This window comes from Mirounga leonina, unplaced genomic scaffold, assembly GCF_011800145.1.
Source record: "Mirounga leonina isolate KUSES-001 unplaced genomic scaffold, KU_Mleo_1.0 Mir_106, whole genome shotgun sequence".
NCBI classification, from domain to species: Eukaryota; Metazoa; Chordata; class Mammalia; order Carnivora; family Phocidae; genus Mirounga; species Mirounga leonina.
The window spans coordinates 4187112-4202940 of NW_023270232.1; the positions used below are offsets into that span (position 1 = coordinate 4187112).

General features: G+C 43.2%; 1 protein-coding gene across 1 annotated transcript in view; it reads left to right on the plus strand.

Annotated features, from left to right (window-relative positions):
* Positions 1-1204: 1204 nt before the first annotated feature.
* LOC118018005 (methylcytosine dioxygenase TET1-like) overlaps positions 1205-15829 on the plus strand; it is a 138579-nt gene continuing 123954 nt past the window's right edge. The window contains exons 1-2 of the mRNA XM_035016446.1: positions 1205-1570; positions 9123-11143. Of these exons, the coding sequence (XP_034872337.1) occupies positions 9245-11143 (1899 nt within the window). The 5' untranslated portion in view covers positions 1205-1570; positions 9123-9244. The remainder of the gene's footprint in view (positions 1571-9122; positions 11144-15829) is intronic.

Sequence of the window (15829 nt, forward strand, 5' to 3'; positions counted from 1 at the left end):
TTATTGCAGATAAGATTTATTTCAAATGCCACATGTTTTTACTTTCTGCAACTAAGGTAGTTTGTCTGACTGTAGCCCTGAAAACACTGTAGTGCAGTCATTAGTTTGTTCTGCTTGCCAACCAGGATTTGTGTTCCTTCTGTTTAAGAGGCAAATTTTATTCATCTCTGTATACCTATATCCTAACTTAAGAATAAATTTGAATGAATCAATCCGTGAGAAAGGTTGAAAGTTTAGGAATCTTTCTCTCTCTTTTTTTTTTTTAAGATTTTATTTATTTATTTGACAGAGAGAGACACAGCGAGAGAAGGAACACAAGCAGGGGGAGTGGGAGAGGGAGAAGCAGGCTTCCTGCGGAGCAGGGATCCCGATGCGGGGCTCGATCCCAGGACCCTGGGACCCTGGGACCATGACCTGAGCCGAAGGCAGACGCTTAATGACTGAGCCACCCAGGCGCCCCAAAAGTTTGGGAATCTTTCTCAAAGGAACAATCTGGTTATGCTTATTAAAGCAAGTATACCAAAGAATAAAAATTATGTGCAGAATCGGGTTAGAATGGTGTTGAAGGTAATGAATGATAGGATGAGTCTTTCTCTCCAGCTGAAGTTTTGACGTGGGAGGAACGATAGTTCCATGAACACCATTTTCCTTACATCTGTAAGCCCATGAAAGATCTGGATTCCCTTGTCTGTGTCATGACTGACCGCTGGAAGAAGCAATGGCCGTCCAACATTAGGGAGAAATTCCAAAGCACCACCCAGTCTTAATTTGGCATAATGCCACTGGTTATTCCTTCTAATGTTAAAAACTTACTTCTTCTGGTGCCTTCATTGCTTCATCCATAAAGTGAATATGACCACCCTCAATGTACAAGGGCCAAATAGCCAGCAAAAATGTAATGATGACCTTTTCAGACATCAAGCCTAGAGTCAAGGGAACCCAACCCTCCTCTGGCCTCTCTTTGGTGTTGAGGATAGTTTACCATCATCTGCAACCCAGATATTGCTCAACTGTGTCATCTCTGATCTGGCATTCCCTTGATCTATCTATAAACATTCAATTTAGAAACCCTAAAATTTGTCTCTCAGCCCAAGAGCCCCTCGGGAAAAAAGATAATGACAAGAAACCCTTGACACCTCTCTTCGGGTCCAATACTCCCTTTTGACCTTAAAGAAGAAAAAAAAAGGGTGTTATGAGAGAGGAGGGCGAAGGGGAGGGGTAAGGGTCGAGAGGGGAGTCCAGCTCCAGTTTGGGGAAATCCAGCTCGCATTTTGACTCTAGCTCAGTGGTGCAGGGTCCAGCAAAGGCAGAGCCCCTGCTTCACTCCCTGAGGTCTGTCCTGGGGAGACACTACTGCTCCGGGGGGCTGACCTGGCGGGGAGTGGCAGCGCAATCCGCTCCCGCACCGCTTTGTGCGTGCAGCCGCCAGTCCCTCGGCTCCCGGGTCTGCCCCCTGGGACAACCCCCTGCCCCGCCCCAGTCATGCAACTCTACCTGCCTCTCCTCTGTGGACCTTTGGGAAGCTGCCGCCCACCCCGGGGGCTCGGGCCCTGACCCTGCCAGGCTGCCGGTAGGTGTCCGCCCTGGGCCCGCTCACGCTCCTCGCGCCCGCCGGGGCCCTGGGCTCCCAAGTTGTGGGGACCGGCGCGAGTTGGAAAGTTTGCCCGAGGGCTGGTGCGGGCTTGGAGCCGGGGGCACGCGCTCTGCCCTCCGAGCCAGAGCGGGCCGGTGGTGAGCTGGGGACTGGGCAGAGGGCAGGGGTGAGGGGACCCTCACGCGGAGGCCGGAAGGGGGTGCGAGGGGCGGTACTCGGCTGGGGCTGGGATGAAGGCCAGAGCTGGGCGTCCGCGGGTCCTCCGGGTCCGCAGGGGTGGGCCCGCTCCCCGCGGCGACCCCCTGCCCCGAACCGCTTGGGGAGCTTTTGTTGCGGGTGGTAAACAATGCCCCCGGCCGGAGGACTCGGCCGCCTGCCCCCGAGGCCCAGCTGCGGCGCGGGATGGCGGGGAGCGGAGGCGGGGGCGCCGTGGGCTCGGACCTCGGGCGCCGCTGCAGCCCGGGCTGGGGGAGGGCAAGTGTGCCTTCGGGGATCCCTGAAGGTGCCGGCGACCCATGCGCCTCTTCGGAGAGTTGGAAGTCCGGCGCCTCAAGATGAGAAAGAGGGCAAGTTGCGGGTGGGGAGCCCGTGCTGTCGCATAATCAGGCGCACCCCCAAACAGATTTTCTCCCTCCCCCACGCTTGTGTAGGGGATAGATTCGTTGGGAAACATTTGGCACTTCCCTCCCTGAGCATTTCGGGGAGGGGACTCCAAGGTAGTAGGGGAGTCTGACCCGAGGTGACCCAGAGTCACACAGATCGGGGAAGAAGGGAATTGGGAATAGAATTAGTGTTCTGTCAAAATGGCTTTTTAAAAAACCTCTTAGGAGCGCCACCAGGTCGCCGAGCGCGCTGGCGTTGCCGTCGCGTCAGCCCCACTGGCGGGATCCGGGAACCGGGAGGTGCGCGGAGCTGGGTGCTGCGGACCCGGGGAGGAGCCGGATTCCGGCCCGAGCCTGCGGCCAGGGCCGCCAGCCCTTCACGTGTCGGGGAGGGAAGGGGCTAGATCTCTCTCCCTCTCCCTCTCTCCTCTCTTCCCCTTCCTCCCTCTCACCCAGACGCCCAACTGATTGAGCTGCTGGAAGGGCTGTATGCAGTCCATACAGTTCCACAAAAAGTGGTCAGGAAGTTGCCGGCCGGCTCCAGTAGCCTTTCCACATGAATGGGGAACCCAAATTGCGCATTTCTGACCCAATAAAAATGAATGTATTACCAAGAGAACAAATACTGCTTGAACTAGGAGTCTTTCCCCTGCCCCCAGCTCGTCCTCTTCCCAAATTAACCATTTTGCATCGGTCACTCATGTGCCACTTCGCCCCAGTTCCACTCGCCGGTACCACGTGAGCTGCACAATACATGGTAATGGACAGTTTATGAAGAAATAAAGTGTAAGTGCTTCGAGACTTGAAGCGAGTGAAAGATACGGTGCACAGTCTAGTGTCCGCGGGGTGCGCTGCGCGCCGCACCGGGATGGGTTGAAGGGCGGCGCTGTAGGGCAGCAGCCTCAGGTCGGCCCTGAACCCAAATGTCCTCACTTGCCCTTCTCCTCCCAGCAATATTTAGTAAAATAAATTTATAAAGACGATGGCTTCTTTAGGCCTCAGGATGCCAAACACACACGTATGTATGTATGCATGCATGTATGCATGTATGCAAATATATTTGCTTGTTAACCAGTTAGGGCAAGAGTAATTTAGGGGCATATCGGGATTTATGACCACAGTTAAACAAGGGTGGTACACGCAGGTAGGTGCATAGATAAATATTTGGAGGTTAGTCCGTATAGTTTCCAAGAACGAAAAGACTTCAGTACTGTGATTTTGGGTGTGTTTCCTGATTTTAATCGGTTTTAGGTTACACTGGTTAAAATCCTCCCTTGCCTCCCCCCTTAAGAGATCTTGAATAGGTTGGTTGGTAGCCTCTGACAGTGTTTAAAGCCATGTTATGATTTCAGCTAAACTTCAGAATCAAGATACAGGGGAGTTATTGGCACATACTCTCCCTTTTTCTTTGCAAAGATTAGTAGCTGAGATTTACAATCTTCAACCACCATTTAACCATTTTAATGAGAGTTAACTATCGTGTTCAGCTCTGGTTTTCCAGAATTGATGGGTGGGAGGTTTGGGTCGGAGGTTTGGATCACCACTGTTCCTGCTCTTTGTTTCTCTTCCCTCTCCGGTCTTCTTTATCTGGTTTGTCCATCCCCTCCCCCACTCTCTTTGCATCTATCTTTCTTTCCCTGCACACTTAAATTTCTTTTTTCCCCCCTAGGTTTACCTTTATAGTCTTCAGCATTTTGATCCCAGTTGTGTTTTTTTTTACTCAACCTTTATTACCATAAATTTCTTCCTCTTAACTCTGTCTTTTGCTCCCCCTCTCCCCTTTAGACTTTTCTTCCTTAAGCTTTTTACTACTCCCCTTGTATTTTATGTTTTTCTTGTTTTTGGAAGAGTTGTTCTATCTCCATTTTAACTTCTCCCTTCCCTTTTCTGTGGCCCTCTTAGGCCCCCCTTTTTTTTTCTTGCTCTCTGCAGGGCAGCCAGGGGTGTTTTACATATGGAAGGAGCCTTTGACTAAATCTGCTGGTATTCTAGTGAGTTTCCTTGAACAGCCTTTCCTTGTGCGGAGGGCTCTCACACTTCCTGTGGTTGAAGACTATCTAGGAACTGCAAGCAGCCGCCCACCTCCTCTTCCTTTAGATGTAGAACTTAGTTGCTGGATGAAGCTAAGTCAGGTGGTGCCTTTTTAAAAGAAATGTTTTACATCTTCTATTTCTCAGTCAAGGGCAACAGGCTTTAAATTCTAAGCAGCTGAATGGAGTGACCATGAAATCAGAACCTCTTTTGCCTCTAGCCCTACAGACGAATTCACTCACCACTTTTTTGGCCACTGCTGGTAGTGGGAAGGGTTGCAATATAATTTTAAATTGACATGCGGGCTGTATGGTTACATCAGTTCAGCCACTTCCTACCCAGGGGACTTTGGGAGATCCAGAAGGAGGGATGTAGATGGGAGAGGATTTTCTGACGAGGTGCTGTCAACATCGTCCTTTATAGACAACTGATACAGTTTCGGAAGTAAGCTTTTTATTTTCTAGGCAAAGGGATTACTTCATTAATTACAAAAAAGGCCCTCTGTAGGGAAAGGTTGAATACTTAGTAAGCTCAAATAATAGTGACGAAAATACCTGACCCTATTTGTTGACCAGTTTGGTTAGGTAAGTTTAAGTTACTTGTGAATAATTAGCAGATCCTTACACAGGCAGTGTTTATCATATTCACCTTGGGGCCTACTCCTGCCACTTCTTTATATTCTCTACTTTAGGCTGGCATCATGTCTTTTCATGTTTCAAATTATATGCTGGCCTTTTATCTCCTGGCTTATAATGTTTGGATCTCATATGCTCTAGTCTCCTATATCACAAGGACATTTTAGGAAAAAGAATTTTTATTTCTGGTGCCCTCTGGTGAAAACACTTGCTAACTAATGTTTTACATCCCACAGTGGTTGGGTTTTCTGTTTGTTTGTTTCATTTTGTTTTCTCTTCCAGGAAAATAAGAACCCACAGAATAGTATCAATTAATTGCAAATAATTAGGGCCTATGGTATATGTTTAATAACAGGAACACTATTCTCTTATTTTCTGCTCTGATCATATTATCCTATGGGGGATAAGGGGAGATGGAGCATTTAATAATGTTTATAGATTAATAAGGAAAATAAATATCAGTAGATCTGTGGGGATAATTCCATATTTAAATACGGACCTGTTTAATAGAATGGACTACATTGGTTTTTTTTTCCCCACAAGTTTCAAAAAAAAAAGTTTGCTGCCTCTCCTCCCAGGGTTCAGCCCTGGGAATAACTTAGTTTATCACAAAAGAAGGTCACATTTCATCAGTGGAGCCAAGGGTGATAAAATTAGGATCTTGTGGGAGCCCTTATTTTGTTTCTGATTGTCTATTTCTTTGGCTGGGTGGTACCCAGTGGTTTCTCCCCTGCAGTTGGGTTTTTCAGGGGTCATTGGCCTCTTTCACGATCTCATAAAAAGGCTGTTACCATTTAAAGAGGCCACATCTTCCCAATCCATGTTGCTCATACCTTTTCCATTTCCTTGGCAGGCTCTTTTTCAGGAGATAAGATTTGAATGGTAAACATTATCTTAATTACAAGTCTGAATTTCTAAAGCACTTTAATTTAAAAATATAAAAGAATATATGAGACAGAGATCAGTTTATAAACTACTCTCAAAGGCAGATCCCATGACACCTTCTGGCATATCCAGATTACTTGCCTACATGTGTGAATTTTAATTTTCGTGGCTGATTGCAATACCTAGATTATATGCTCCTAATAATTTTTTAGCAATGTAATCTTGATACAAGAGATAAAGCAAGCTTATACCGATATTGTTGAATTTCTAAAGAATGGAAAGGATTGCTTTTTGCTATCTGAAAAAAACATCCTTATAAAGACTGCTGACTTTCTGGAGATTAGAATTGGAATGTCTTTTTTTTTTTTTTTTTCTAAAAATACTGGTACAAAAAGCAGTGGTCTTTGGAGAAAATGTCCTACAGTTTTTCACAGCCAAAAAGTTAGTGCAAGCCAAAAACTTTTTTTTTCTTTTTTTAAGAAAAGGGGGAAAGTGGTAAGCTTAGTTGCCAAGAACTCAAGTCAAGTATTCTCTGGTCTAGTGTTTGTATTTAGCACAGATTTATCAGACTTATTTTTCTTGTGGTTAATGTTATTACTAATGTCTATTTAAAAAGTCTGTCTTAAAGGCACAATGCTTTTGACTCTAAATGTTGTGCTCTGGGATCTACAGTGCCTGGCTTACAATGTGTTAGGTGATAACAGAAACCAAAGAACTAGATCTTGTTTGGCAGAATATGGCAGACTGTGGGTTAAACTGTTTTGATAATAATGATAACCACTCTTTAGCTCATTTTCTCTTATTATTTTTTGTATTTTGGAAGTATAAGCAGCCTTTATTTTTTTACCTCCCATTTATTATTAAACACCTATTATATGCCAACCCTGTGCTAAGTGTTCACACATGTCATCTCATTTTATTCTCATGGTAACCCAATGAGGTCAGTACTATTATGCTTCCTATTCGATTACACATAAGGAAACTGAAGTATAGAGAGACTGAGAAATATATCAGAATCACATGACTAGTAATGTTTCTGAGCTGGAAACTGAACCCAGGTCTGCCTACTTACAAAGTCCTTCTTACCTTACCTTCCCCGACTTCCTCCTCAACCTCAGATACCACTCGGAAGCCACCAGGCTTTCCCTGTAGGAGCCCAGTGATTCCTCAAAACAACCTCATTTCAGATGTAGAAACTTTGACTCAGTTAAATAGGTTCTGGAAGGACATAGCTGGTGATCACAGATTCAAACTCACAGCTTTCTGATGGACACATCTTTAGCTACTAAACCAACCGGTGCATCCCAGGATTACCTGGATCAGATCAGTACAACAAAAACAAATCAATTTGAGAATGATAGAGGGCTGTTCAAGTTTTTACTTTGCCAAGTAATAACAGTATAAAATAAACCTATCGCTACCTTTTGACAAAAGAAAGGACTTCTATTACTTTTTTAAAGAAAGGACATTTTTTAAAGGTTTTATTTATTTATTATTTTAAAAAGATTTTATTTACTTGAGAGAGAGAGCACGAACAGGGGGGAGGGGCAGAGGGAGAGGAAGAAGCCAACTCCCCGCTGAGTGGGGATTCCTGGCAGACCAGCAGGGGAGGTAGGGGGCGGGCCTTCATCCCAGGACCCTGGATCATGACCTGAGCTGAAGTCAGAGGCTTATCCCACTGAGCCACCCAGGCATCCCTATTTATTTATTTGAGAGAGAGCAAGTGAGGCTGAGTGTGAGCAGGGGGAGGGACAGAGGGAGAAGAGAGAGAGAATCCCAATCAGACTCCCCCTCAACTTGGATCCAGTCGTGGGGCTCCATCCCCTGACCTGAGATCATGACCCAAGCTGACCCCAGTGGAAGTCAGGAGCGGGTTGCTCAATCGACTAAGCCACCCAGGCACCCCAAGAAAGGACATTTTAATGAGAGAAAACTGGAAGGCTTAACTTCAGAGTAAAGAAGAGTTGTTTATTATTATTATCATTTTTTTAAAGATTTTATTTATTTGAGAAAGAGAAAGAGATAGTGAGAGAGAGCACTGCAGAGGGGAGAGAGAGGGAGAGTGAGAAGCAGGCTCTCCGCTGAGCAGGGAGCCCGACTCGGGGCTCAATCCCAGGACATCAGGATCATGACCTGAGCCAAAAGCAGTTGCTTAACTGACAGCCACCCAGGTGCCCCAAGAAGAGTTGTTTAAAATGAATAAATTCAACTTTATGAAAAACTTGATACTGCCTGTTTTTTTCTGATTTTGTCACAGACTGTTGACCATTGGTTGCAAATCAGTTTTTGGTAACTATCCTACACCATGCTTTTTTACAAATCCAACAACCTGTCAATTGTTAAAGAATCCTCACCCACTCAGTTGTACCACTCTTGATTCTGTGATCTTTAGAGAGTATATTGATACATCTTGTATGGTGAGCTTTATTCTTGTTCATAGTTTGGTTTTATTCTGCATTAGGGTAAGCAATCTGAGGAGACCAAAGATAATTAATGATGGCTTAGTCAGTCCGCTTTCATTTTCTTCTTTTCTCTTGCTTACCTTCCAAATAATAGTTGCTTGCCTAGAATGCTTTACCATTCTAATTATCTCATTTTCTCTTTATTTCCAATTTCCTTGCCTAGGCATTCATCATGAGACTTTTGGGACCCTTGGTAGAAGGGATTTTAGAACCAGCAGTCTTTGGATTAAGTCGGGTGAAAGAGAAAAGAGGGACATCATTTCTGGGTGTGGGCACTGCCCACCACAATGCCTTCCTTATACATAGTAGGTACTCAACAGATATTTGTTGGACCCGTGAGTCTTATTTGTAACCTAATCTGTCAATACTAACTTCTCAGATTTTATGCTATTTTTCTGTGCATGTGTAAAGCTCAAAATTTGTAGACTGTCAATTGGAATGTGGTATTAATATTATTGGATCTCCAAGTAGAGTTTCTTGAATTATAATAAGCCTCTTCTTCCTCTGGTTTTACCAGCTTTCCTGTCCAACACATGACACCTCTGCCCGTGTGGTGATGTGCTGAGGAAAGAGAGAATTTTTTAAGTACCCAAATTTGTAAAGATTAGGATTTGATTTTTAAACTACATGTAACTACAGCAGTTGTGGTTTCTAATATAGAATAACCCCCATGCTCACTCTGTGCATAGAACTTCATCAACTAAATCAGTTGTCACAATACTTAAAGGAGCTTTATTTGTGAACCCAGGGTTAAAAGGATACTTGAGTATCTTTTGTGTTTATTGTATTTTTCTTTTGCAGTAAACATTCTCAGTGCCCTAGTTTTGATTAATAATTATTAGTAGATATTCTGTTTCAAATGGGAGAATACATAAGAAAAAGACTCACTCCCAATGTTTTTTTGTTATTTCAGACCAAAATCTTGTGCCACTGAGTTCAACCATGGTGCATCCAGATTCTCCTCAGAAGTGAGACTTTCCAAAGGACCAATGACTCTGTTCCCTGTGCCCTTTCATTTTTTCCTACTCTGTAGCTATGTCTCGATCCCGCCATGCAAGGCCTTCCAGATTAGTCAGGAGGGAAGATCTGAACAGAAAGAAAAGCACCCAACTGAAGAAGACATCTAAGGCAGCCAACAAAAATGTGGCATCAGTCAAGACTGTTAGCCCTGGAAAATTAAAACAATTAATTCAAGAAAGAGATGTTAAGAAAAAAATAGAACCCAAACCACCTATGCCAGTCAGAAGCCTTCTGACAAGAGCTGGAGCAGCACGAATGAATTTGGATAGGACTGAGGTTCTTTTTCAGAACCCAGAATCCTTAACTTGCAATGGGTTTACAATGGCTCTCCGAAGTACCTCTCTTAGCAGGCGACTCTCCCAACCTCCAGTGATCATAGCCAAACCCAAGAAAGTTCCACCTCCTAAAAATTTAGAAAAGCAACATGGATGTGATTATAATGTAGTTGCTGACATGGGAGTAAAACAGTCAGAAAATGATTCAGTTCCAACACAAGTCCCCCTAATTGCTCCTGATGTAGAGAATCTAATTGGTGTTCAAAAGGCATTTTTAATTAAAGGTGAGAGCCAAGAGACAACCCAGTCTTGGTCCCAAAGGGTGGAGGATTCCAAAATAAATATTTCCACTCAGAGTGACCCTGCAGCAGAGATCCTTTCTGGGTCATTGGAAGAGACATGTGGTGGTGAAGGACTATTCTCTAAAGAGACATTGAATGATATCAGCGACTCCCCTAGAATGTTTGCTCAGGACACTCTGTGTGCTCCTTTGCTCCAAAGAGCAGCCCTCAAGGTTACTTACGAAGGAAACTCCAGCATTCAGTTAGAAGATTTGGGTTCACGAGTAGAATCTCTTAAGCTATCTGATTCTTACCTGGATCCCATCAAAAGTGAACGTAATGGCTACCCCACCTCAAACTTTAATAAGGTTATACCGGAATTGGACCTTAGAAACTGTTTGTCCATTGGTGGGTCAATATATCCTACCTCATTAATAAAACTTCTCTTGGCAAGCTCAGAACAAGAAACCCTTGGTGCTAAACCAGATCATCAAGAGGTACTCAAAACTATCCCAGAGCAACAGGAAATTCCTGGTACCACACCTATCATAGGACAGGCTTTTAGTGCTGTCCCACATCGATGGGAAGTTCCTGGTGCTAACATAATTCATGGAGAGGCTCTGGATGAGACCCCAGACCCACCAGCGATGCCTGGTGCTATTCCAGTCCAAGGAGAGGTCTTCGGTGCTATCCTAGACCAACAAATCCTCGGAATGGGTGGTGGTACTGCCTCAGACCCACCTATCTTTCTTCCTGCTCCTCTAAACCCAATTGCTACCTATAATGCTCTCCCAGAATGGCTTGAGCCCCAGAGCACTGTTTCATATGGGCTTGAGGTCCAGGGCGCTGTGCAGATTTTGCCTTTGGGCTCAGGTCACACTCCTCAGCCATCATCAAACTCAGAGATAAGTTCAGTACCTCCAATAGTGACTATTAGCAATATAGAAAATGAGAAGCAGGTTCATATAAGCTTTCTGCCAGCTAACACTCAGGGGGTCCCCATAGCCCCTGAGCGAGGACTCATCCATGCTTCCCAGGGCATTATCCAACTTTCCCAGGCTGGTTCCAGCACATTGGAAGGAGGGAGCTCCCAGATCAGCATGACCAGTGTGGCTAACACAGTGGTGTCTAGGCCAGTGTCACTCGCCAGTACCTCCTCTTCTCCTTCCTATACAACTTTGCTACCTACTTTGGAAAAGAAGAAACGAAAGCGCTGTGGGGTCTGTGAGCCCTGCCAGCAGAAGACCAATTGTGGTGAATGTACTTATTGCAAGAACAGAAAGAACAGCCATCAAATCTGTAAGAAAAGGAAATGTGAAGAGCTGAAAAAGAAACCATCCGTCCTCGTGCCTTTGGAGGTGAGTAAACCCCCACGGGCTGGGAGATGCCCAGGAGGCTCTGTAGAGTGATCTGTGCAGAGACTAGGTGATTCAGTATGACATCCTTTTACTCTGGTAACATTTTATATTATCTATAGGAGTTTGTGGATCAACCCGAAATACGTCTTGTGCAGTGAGCGATATATTAGCTTATTTTTAGAATTTGTCTCAGAAAACTAGAACATAAAGTTTTTCCATTACAGGATTTGATGGAGACAAGGAAATGACATGAAGTGTGGTTTTGCAAAGATTTCCACTATGCCTTATTTTGGCTAGTTGTGTGTCTTTTTTGGAAGTTACAGATTTAACTTAAATTTAAATGAAGAGTGGAACAAAATCATTAACTCCCTTGCAGCTTGAGGAACCAGTGGAATTAAACTTCTATTCTTTTGAAAGAATAAAACTGTCTCTATCCTTAATTTTGAAACTTGACCTTGGAAGGTAAATAAAGCTTTCATCTTAACTTTTGGTAGGTGATGTCCACCTGGTTCACATAGCCCATGTAGTTGTTAGGATTATCAGAAGTTCAAAATGGTTTGTAAACTCTGAAGTGATACATAAACATTGGTTCCCATTATTACAGTTTAAAAGTAATTGGTTGGCTTTGACTTTATTTAATAAAGGATTTTATGGGGCACCTGGGTGGCTCAGTCAGTTAAGCGTCTGCCATCAGCTCAGGTCATGATCCCAGAGTCCTGGGATCGAGCCCTGTGTTGGGCTCCCTGCTCATTGAGGAGCCTGCTTCTCCCTCTCCCTCTTACTCCCTCTCCCTTACTTACTCCCCCTGCTTGTGCTCTCTCTCTCACTTTCTCTCTCAAATAAATAAATAAAATCTTAAAAAAAGCCAAAATAAAGGATTTTATGGAACTTGGTTAATACTTGATTATCAGACCTTTAAAATACATGCCAACTATGGTGTTATGATTTTTAGATCACTCATTTGAAGTTATGCTTATTTTGTGACTGCTATGAATACAGGTATAATAGAAAAGATTCATTTAAAAGTATTGTGAACTTAAACTTAGTCATTCTTTTTTATTTCACTCTTAAATTACCTGTCCCAAAATGCTGACTTTCTATTTGACCCATTGCAAATGAGATCAGACATTAACCGATCAGGTATTAACGGGCATTTGAGGTGTTTCTAAAATATTCTGTTATTACAAACCTTACTGCAATGAATAATTTTTACTCAAGTCACTTCACATATGTGGGTGTGGCCAGCAAGCCACTTAATGGTTTACAAACGTACATCTAAAACACTAGCAGCAATATCTTAAAGCAGAGAGGCCTCCCTTGTAAGTTCCTGATTTGTAACATTGCCAAATGGCATCATTGCTGAAAGTACTCACTTGATCTCTAATAGGTATAATTGAATTTGTTTTCTTTTTTCCTAAACCTGCTCCTTTTTTTGCATTACATATTTGGCTTAATGACTAACCATCTACATGGTCACCCAAAATGGAAAATTCAGTCATCTTTAATGCCTTCCTCTCACTCTTCTAGATTTCTTGTTATATGAGATCTGAGCACTCCTACCTCTCCATTTTCTTGGCTATTTCTGTAGTTGATGCCTTTGTCCTCTACTGGGACAATTTCAGTGTTCTCTGTATTATCAGCAAGTATTTACTGTACTTCTCCAGGTTGTGCACTGGGGATATAGTCGTGAGTGTCCCAGGTAGAAGAGAAGTCAGGATTTTGAACACAACCTCTTAAGTGCAGTTCAAGTTTTCTTTCTAAAATCCTGATGATTCTCCTACTTAAATACATTTAGCGCTCTTCTCTATGTGTGATATATCACTCAGAACAAAACAAAACAAAAATAGAGGAGACCTCTTTGTGCCTTCCAAGTATAGATGAAGGCTAACTTCTTTTTTTTTTTTTTTTTAAGAGTCAGAGAGGGAGGAGGGGAGGGGGTGGGGGAGGGGTAAAGAGAGACGGGGAGAGAGAAAATCTCAAGCAGACTCCCTGCTGAGCACAGAGCCCTATGTGGGGCATGTTCCCATGACCCTGAGATCATGATTTGAGCTCAAATCAAAGAGTCAGATACTTAACCCACTGAGCCACCCAGGTGCCCCCCAAAAGATCACTTTCATCACTTACAAAGTTGATTCTGAAGAATCTGTTAGGTTGTCCTTATACTGAACTCTGGCAGCAAATAGACCTACCCATCCAAAACCCACCCACAAGTCCATGGAGAGGCAGAGGAGAACACAGGGAACACTTCTATGAGGGAAGTTCATTCTGAGAGAGCAAAGACAGTTGTATACTCTTGTTTCTGGTTTCTTTGCTTAATAGTCATCAGTAATGTTGCTTATATAGTTACTCATTTTTACTGCAGTATAGCTGTGTTTGTATCACAATACATTAATCCATTCTACTGTTTTTTTTTTAATTTTTAAAAAATATTTTATTTATCCATTTGTCAGAGATAGAGAAAGCACAAGCATGGGGAGTGGCAGGCAGAGGGAGACGCAGGCTTCCTGCTGAACAGGGAGCCCGATGTGGGACTCGATCCCAGGACAGTGGGATCATGACCTGAGCCGAAGGCAGAAGCTTAACCCACTGAGCCACCCAGGCGTCCCTCATCCAATCTACTGTTAATGTACACATTATCATAAATGTCTTTTGGTGAACATAATGTGTGCATTCTAGTGAATAGATTCCTAGGAGTGGAATTGCTCGGTCATAGAATACGTATGTTTAGCTCTCATGGATATTACTCAGCAGCTGTGGTTGTTCCAATTAAGACTCTTCATCAGTAGTGTTTGAGATTTCCACTAGCTCCACATCCTTGCCAACACTTGACATTTTCTGTCTTGTTTTACTTGAATCGTTTTGTTGGATGTGTAGCGGCATCACTACATTGGACTAATGAAATTGAGCTGCTACTTTGCTTCTTAGTCATTTAGATATTGTCTTTGTCCATTTTGGGTTTTTCTGCCTTTTCATTATTGGCTTATAAGAATTCATTACATTTTACTGATACAAATTTTTTGTTGAATATATGATTGCAGATATCTCTACTTATTCCATGACAGCTTTTCACTCACTTTATCCTGGCTTTTAATGAACGAAAGTTTTAACTTTAATTTCTAGTTTACCAATGCTTTCCTTTATGTCCTGGTTAAGAAAATTTTGTCTGTTTCTTGCCAGTTCCAAGGTCATGAAGATGTTCTCTTTTGTTTCCTTCCTTTTTTTTTTTTTTTAAGATTTTATTTATTTGTTTGACAGAGAGAGACAGTGAGAGAGGGAACACAGGCAGGGGGAGTGGGAGAGGCAGAGGGAGAAGCAGGCTTCCCGCTGAGCAGCGAGCCAGATGCGGGGCTCAATCCCAGGACCCTGGGATCATGACCTGAGCTGAAGGCAGATTCTTAACTGACTGAGCTACCCAGGCATCCCTCTTTTGCTTCCTTCTTAAAAAGTTACTTTTTTAAGCCTTTCACATTTAGGTGTAAAGTATATCTGGAATTGACTTCTGTGTCTGGTGTGAGGAGTGAAGACTGATTCTTTTTTATAAGGATCTCTAATTGACTGGCACCATTACTGAAATGACCATCCTTCCCGTTACTACGATCTCATCTATGTCATAAATCAGGATTAATTCTGGGTCTACTTCTAGACTCTGTTTCATTGGTCTTTTTGTCTATCCTTGTGTCTAAACTCATCATCAGTAGGCTTTATAATTGTTAACTGGTAGGGCGCCTGGGTGACTCAGTTGGTTAAGCGACTGCCTTCAGCTCAGGTCATGATCCTGGAGTCCCGGGATCGAGTCCCGCATCGGGCTCCCTGCTCGGCAGGGAGCCTGCTTCTCCCTCTGACCCTACCCCCTCTCATGTGCTCTCTGTCTCTCTCATTCTCTCTGTCTCAAATAAATAAATAAAATCTTTAAAAAAAAAAAAGTTAACTGGTAGTATAAATCCTTCAGCTTTGTTCTTCAGTAATGATTTGCACTATTTTTATTGTTCTTTGCATTTTCATTAACATTTTGAATCAGTTTGTAAATTTCCACCAAAAACTCTGCTGGGATTTTATTGTGATTATGTTGAACCTATACATCGGTTTGGAAAGACTGACATTTTTATAATATTGAATCTTGCAGTTCATGACCATGGTATATCTTAATATATATGTCATTTAATTTCTTTCAATAATATTTTTTAGTTTTCAATAAAGAGTTATTTCATTTGTTTTATTACTAGGTATTTGATATTTTTATTCCTAGGTGCTTGAGATAGCCCTAGATATTTGACAGTTTTTTTAGAATATTTATGATATTAGTATTAATGATTGAAGGCCATTTGCTTTGGTAACAAGAATACTGCTAAGCAAACATTTTTTTTTTTTTTAAGATTTTTATTTATTGGGGCACCTGGGTGGCTCAGTCGTTAAGCGTCTGCCTTCGGCTCAGGTCATGATCTCAGGGTCCTGGGATCGAGCCCCGCATCGGGCTCCCTGCTCGGCGGGAAGCCTGCTTCTCCCTCTCCCACTCCCCCTGCTTGTGTTCCTTCTCTCGCTGTGTCTCTCTCTGTCAAATAAATAAATAAAATCTTTAAAAAAAAAAAAGATTTTTATTTATTTGTCAGAGAGAGAGAGAGCACAAGCAGGGGGAGTGGGAGAGGGAGAAGCAGGCTTCCCGCCGAGCAGGGAGCCCGATGCGGGGCT